At 45.6% G+C, this 6,364-nt stretch overlaps 1 protein-coding gene across 1 annotated transcript; it reads left to right on the top strand.

The window, feature by feature from the left end:
- The first annotated feature begins 245 nt into the window (after nt 1-245).
- On the top strand, nt 246-4,959 carry LOC124659981 (pyruvate kinase, cytosolic isozyme). Its single transcript, XM_047197784.1, has 3 exons — nt 246-645; nt 3,320-3,781; nt 3,898-4,959. Exons 1-3 carry the CDS (start codon nt 370-372, stop codon nt 4,705-4,707), a joined length of 1,548 nt encoding a protein of 515 aa, XP_047053740.1. The 5' UTR covers nt 246-369; the 3' UTR covers nt 4,708-4,959.
- Nucleotides 4,960-6,364: the final 1,405 nt, after the last annotated feature.

Below are 6,364 nucleotides of genomic sequence, written 5' to 3' on the forward strand. Positions count from 1 at the left end.
ATGGGTGGAGATGCTCTAATATCATCCGTCTTAATGGTGTAGATTTAGCAGCAGGAAGCTAGTCGTGGGCCCTAGCTGGCAGCGGCAGCCTGGCAGGCATAGTTTCTTCCCCCTGGTTTTGACCTGTAATCGAGACCAGCGCCGCAGCGCACGCCGTTCCTTCTTGGAGAGCAAGAAGCACAGCAAAGAAACACTTTCTCCTTTCCATTTTCCCCTCTTTATTAACCTCGCCGTCCCATTCTCGTCTTGGAGAGCAAGGAGCACACCACCACCCCCGCCCCGCCGAAAGAGAGAGACACGCAGCGCAGCAAGAATCCCCACCCCCGCCGCCGATCCCCTCTCCCTCTCTCCCCTCGCGCAGATCCGGCGATGGTGTCCAACGGCCAGCTCTCGCAGCCGCAGGCGGGCGCCGAGGAGTACGGCGTCGCCGTGATGCGCCGCCGGCCCAAGACCAAGATCGTCTGCACGCTCGGCCCGGCCTCGCGCTCCGTCGAGATGGTCGAGAAGCTGCTCCGCGCCGGGATGTGCGTCGCCCGCTTCAACTTCTCACACGGCTCGCACGAATACCACCAGGAGACGCTCGACAACCTGCGCGCCGCCATGGAGCGCACAGGGATCCTATGCGCCGTCATGCTCGACACCAAGGTCACCTCCTGCTCTCTCCGACCCCGACCCCTTGGCCGATCTGATCTGTTGTGCGGATTTTGATTTTGCTTCTTTGATTTTGCTTGCGCTCTATATTCTTTTTTTTTGCGGGTAATATTCTTTATTTTTTTGATTAAAACTGTAGATCGAGTTGTAATAGTTAGACAACCGGCCTTTGTCGAGCTGGGGTTTCCCCTTCTTTTGGGGGCGATGGCTTGTTTTTGGATGCGTTTTACAATTTCGCTATTCCTGGATGCGATCTCTGATTTCTATGCTCCCTTGGACCTTTTTTTTGGTCAACTCCGGCATGTGGTTCTTTCCGTCACGGCTCTTGTATTTTTGCCAGCAATTAAAGCGACAGATTGTAGTACACGATATTTTCGATATCTAGCCATCAATTGTCTGCATTCGCCATCAGCTTGACTTGCCTGCATGCGGAGTACTACTAGCACCCCTGAAATTGGACCGGCTTGCCTGCCGATTGTCGATTTCCTTCCACTGTCAGCTGTAGTGTCCATTTCCTTCCGTTGTCGAGTTGTGGCTTTCACTTCTCTTGTGGTGGCCGGGTTTGCTTTGGGTTCGAACAAGTGTACTTTTATGCTATTGTTAGCGATGTTTAGGCCTTATTACTCTGTGTTTGTTGATCTTGTTCTTGGATCAATCTTTGCTCCCTTGAACTTTGTTTGTGAACTGCTGCTTCTCTTTGGCTGCTTGTGCATGTTAGTACCTACTAGCACTATGGTAAATTGGCCCGCAATTAAAGTGACAGATCGTAGATGATATTTCTTGTATATCTGAAGATCTAGACATTAATTGTGTGCATTGGCATCTAGGTTGATCTGCATGTACATTTTGTATTGAATCGACAAATGTAGATTTAGTTCAGTTTTTGCCACTGTTGGATGTGGTCCTCGTGCTAAAGCGAGAGTTCCTGTCTCTGTTAATGTGTTCTGTTATGTTCTTGCTATGTTTGTGACTGCAGTGCTGATGGAGAATGTGTACCGTTCTCACATGGTACTATCCACTAAAATGTGATTCAGTAGAAAAAAACATTGACGAAATTAAAGAACTTGTAGCACATTGTATCATTTTGAGAACTTTAACCTTCAGCTAAAGTGCAAGTTGTAATGTCTTTGTAATGGGTCACCAACAATTATTATGCTGCTGCTGCAACAAATTTCTGAATTGTGTGATTACAATCTATAGATTTTATTCTCTCTTATTTATCACGCACAGTAAGATGTCCAAGCAATTATCTAAGTAACTACCGTATTCAAGGAGTAACTTATTTTAGATGATCACTTGAAATTTTTTTATGCGTGCAATGTTAAAATATCTCATTGGAGAAGTTGTTTAAAAGGCAGTGTAGTATACTATTTGTTAGGATCAATTGTGAATGCATGTTGTTATCATGAAGTGGTTAAACTAAGCTGGCACAAACATAATCTGAAATAAACCTTATGGCATCACATAGTGTACTTCAATTAACTTGTTCTCCGTATCAGGGATTAGGTGCCCATACTCTTCTCTTAGCAATATTGTAAATGATGGACAGAACCTTTCATGCTTTGTGCCATGGACACTGGCAAAATACCTAAGTAACTACCTATGACACAGTGTCATAGGATAACCTACATTTTAGAACTGTTGAGAGCTCTAGTATCTCCAGAAAAATTACCAAGTGCTATCATGCATTTCACGATACCAGCATAGTAGTTTGATTACTTTTGCATTTTTTTGGCTGTATTGGTTCCACCTTGCATGAACTCATCAAATGAGGCGACGATGATTGCAGTTTTGTCCAAATTGGCTCTCGTCAAAATATATTTTCCATCTACAGTTTATGCTAGTTTTTCCTAGCTTCAACCCTCCAAAAAACAGGTCATTCATTTATCAGACATCTAGTTTGGTACAAGTAAAACTCTCAGTAGACAACTTTCACATGATACCCATGTATAGTGGCTTTTTATATGATATTCATCTGTTATCTGTGCAACATAAGGAATTCGCAGAACAGCGCAAGCAGAATCTCTCGTTTGTTTAACTTGTAATTAATGACTAATCATACTTCTTAAAATTGTGTTTCTTTTACTTTCAGAGGTTTTTCTGTTTACATTATCTGTTTTTATAACAAAAGCATATTGCGAAGTATAGAGTGCTAGTGGAATTTCAGCAACATAGCATAAGGCTCAACCTTTGTAGTATTGGCATGCAATTGGTTCACATTACTATTTTTGATCAAGATGGGGGATTTCTTGGAAAAGAGGAGATATTGTCATCATAGCAACATATGGCATCCTTGTTTGATGAAGAAAGTTACAAACTATGATGGACAAAAAATGGCTGCCAAATTTCTGTCTGTTTATCTTTATGGGTTCTTAGAAGAAATGCTTGTCATGGAACAATTGGCCCTCATATTTTTTCTGTGTTGTGAGCAAAATGTGTTGGGCCAAATGTTGATGCCAAATTTGTGTCTGCATGATCAGCTAGCTTGATAATCTCAAAATTAAATATAAGTGATCTTGTTTTGATGTATGTGCGTGGATGTGTGTGAGTGATCAAATGGTTTTTCCTTAACTTTCTAGTATGTACAGGCATTTACCTCATTTTGTTTACACTTGTTTGTTTGATGAAAGATTATTGATCAGATATTCATTGGTTTACTACATTGCAGGGTCCAGAGATCCGTACCGGATTTTTGAAAGATGGGAAGCCTATTCAGTTGAAGAAGGGTCAAGAAATCACAATTTCCACAGATTATAGCATTCAGGGCGATGACAAGACAATATCGATGAGCTATAAGAAGCTAGCAGTTGATCTGAAGCCAGGAAGTGTCATATTATGTGCTGATGGTACCATCACTCTTACCGTGCTTCATTGTGATAAAGAGCAAGGTCTTGTTCGCTGCTGTTGCGAGAACACTGCTATGCTTGGTGAGAGGAAGAATGTGAATCTTCCAGGGGTTGTTGTTGATCTCCCAACTCTCACTGAAAAGGACAAGGAGGATATTCTTCAATGGGGTGTCCCGAACAAGATTGACATGATTGCCTTGTCGTTTGTCCGCAAAGGTTCAGATCTTGTGGAGGTCAGGAAAGTACTGGGGGAGCATGCAAAGTCAATTATGCTGATGTCAAAGGTATGCCATTCTCTTTCTGTGTATTGCCCTTCTGTACTTCACCTAGCTGATTGTTTCAGCTAACTCTTTTTTTCTTTTCTTGTGAATTGATTGTTACAGTTAACTTGAATGTGCAGGTTGAGAACCAAGAGGGAGTAGCTAACTTTGATGATATCCTGGCACAGTCTGATGCTTTTATGGTTGCAAGAGGTGATTTGGGAATGGAAATTCCTGTAGAGAAGATCTTTTACGCACAGAAGGTGATGATTTTCAAGTGCAACATTCAGGGCAAGCCAGTGGTGACTGCAACCCAGATGCTGGAGTCTATGATCAAGTCCCCTCGCCCTACTCGAGCAGAAGCAACCGATGTTGCCAATGCAGTTCTTGATGGCACTGACTGTGTCATGCTCAGTGGTGAGACAGCTGCTGGGGCTTATCCAGAACTGGCAGTGCAAACTATGGCCAAGATCTGCTTGGAGGCAGAGTCATGCGTTGACTATTCAGCTGTTTTCAAGTCAATCATGTTATCAGCCCCAATTCCTATGAGCCCGTTGGAGAGTCTTGCATCATCAGCCGTCCGCACAGCAAACTCAGCTAAAGCAACGCTTATCTTGGTGCTTACTAGGGGAGGAACAACTGCAAGGCTTGTAGCCAAGTATAGGCCATCGATGCCCATACTGTCTGTTGTGGTTCCTGAGCTGAAGACCGTCGAGTTTGACTGGATCTGCAGCGACGAGGGGCCTGCCAGGCAAAGCCTTATCGTGAGGGGCGTGATCCCTATGCTGAGTGCTGGCACTGCAAAGGCGTTTGACAGCGAAGCCACGGACGAGGCGCTCAAGTTTGCTGTGAAGAGCGCCAAGGAGGCGGGGCTTTGCAACCCTGGTGAATCCATCGTGGCCCTTCACCGCATCGGGAATGCATCTGTCATCAAGCTCTTGACTGTGTGAGCTAGTGGAAGCAGCAGTATAACACCATTTTGCCCTGGGAATATTTTTTGTAAGACTACGGATGCCCACAGCGTTCTGCTGCTAGGACTTCGCATCCTGGTTAAACCATCGCGTTATCAAATTGTGGCTGTTTTACTCTTAAAATTAGAGGTTAGCCACGGAAACAGCAAAACTATTATCGTAGCAGCTTGTTTTGCTGCTACTGATGCTGCCGCAACGATTAAACTACCTAATATATTTGGGTCACTTTCACCTGTGTGCTTTATTTGTTTCTGTTGGGTTTGGCTCCTCTACAGCTATGTTCTTACTGTATGCGTGATGTAGCCTTGTAAATCTGCCGTCAATTCTGATCCAAAGGTTCTCCTTTCTCTCCCCTTTGATCTTTTATTGATTGCACAATTTGGTATTGTGAGTTTGCTGATACTTCTCCCTCTGATCCATATTAAGAGCAACTCTAGCAGCCGCGCGATGGCTCCGCGTGGTAAAAACACAATACAACGTCTGTTTTGCTGATAGCGCGTAGAGAGATTTTGCTTGGAGGAGCTAAAATATCGCGCGCAGAAACAAAGATTTACCAGGCACGAAACAAATAGACAGAAATTAAACATTCAACATAGATCAAACAACACGAAACAAATAGACAGAAATTAAACATTCAACATAGTTGGGCGCCGATAACGATCTACTCCACTAGTTGCTCCAGGCCGATCCTGACATGGTGGTGTTGGACACCGTCGTGGAGGACCATTCACCTATCATCGTCGTCATCGATCGTCCGAGGGCCGGCCTCCTGCGCCAGGATGAAGGCGTGGCGCTCGGCCTTGTCCTTCTTTCTCGCAACGCGGTCCGCTTTCCATGCCGCATTGCGCTCGACGTAGAAGGCGTGCATCGCCTCGATGTCCTGCGGGAAGGATGCTTCCACTCCATCATGAGGCGCTCGTCCTCGACGGCGCGTCACAGCCGGATGTGCAGCATCTTGTGGGGCGCTTGTCCTCGTTGGTGAAGAGGCGCAAATGCGGCACCTGATCCTCCGCCTGCTGGTGCGTTTAGACAACCTGAAAGTTCATCTGCGCGCGGGAGGCTGAGGGGTCGTAGGCGCGCGCCGCCTCGTGCGCCGTCTCGAAGGTGCCGAGGATGATGCGGTCCGCACGTCGGTGTAGCCGGAGGTGTTGGAGCAGCGCGGCATGGCGACAGGGCAGCCCGGTGCGGTGGCGAGCGCTGGAGAGAGAGAGGACGCGTGGCTGCGGTTGTGGGGAGAGGAGGGGAAATTTCAGCGAAGCGAAGTGGCAATTGTTGGCATGTGGCCTCGACTTTTTATCGTACGCTTGTTCGGGTGCGCGGAATCTTGCGCCCGCGTGGCCGCTTTTTCCCTCTGAGCATCGAAACTAGCTGTCGCGCCGTATTTTAGCGGGTTTTTTGGGCACGCTAGATTTCAAGCATCCGTTAGAGTTGCTCTAAGTACCGGTGTACGCAGGATTGTTTAAATTTGAATGTATCAAGATACTCTGTACGCAAATTTTTTTAAATTTAAATGTACATATACACTAAAGAGTGTTTAGATATATCTGAATTTAGACAAACTTTTGACATCCTTTTGTGGATGGAGGGAGTACAAAGTTGCACTAAATCAAACGACACTATGGATGAGAGGGAGCAG

Source organism: Lolium rigidum, chromosome 6 (genome assembly GCF_022539505.1).
Source record: "Lolium rigidum isolate FL_2022 chromosome 6, APGP_CSIRO_Lrig_0.1, whole genome shotgun sequence".
Taxonomy (NCBI): Eukaryota; Viridiplantae; Streptophyta; class Magnoliopsida; order Poales; family Poaceae; genus Lolium; species Lolium rigidum.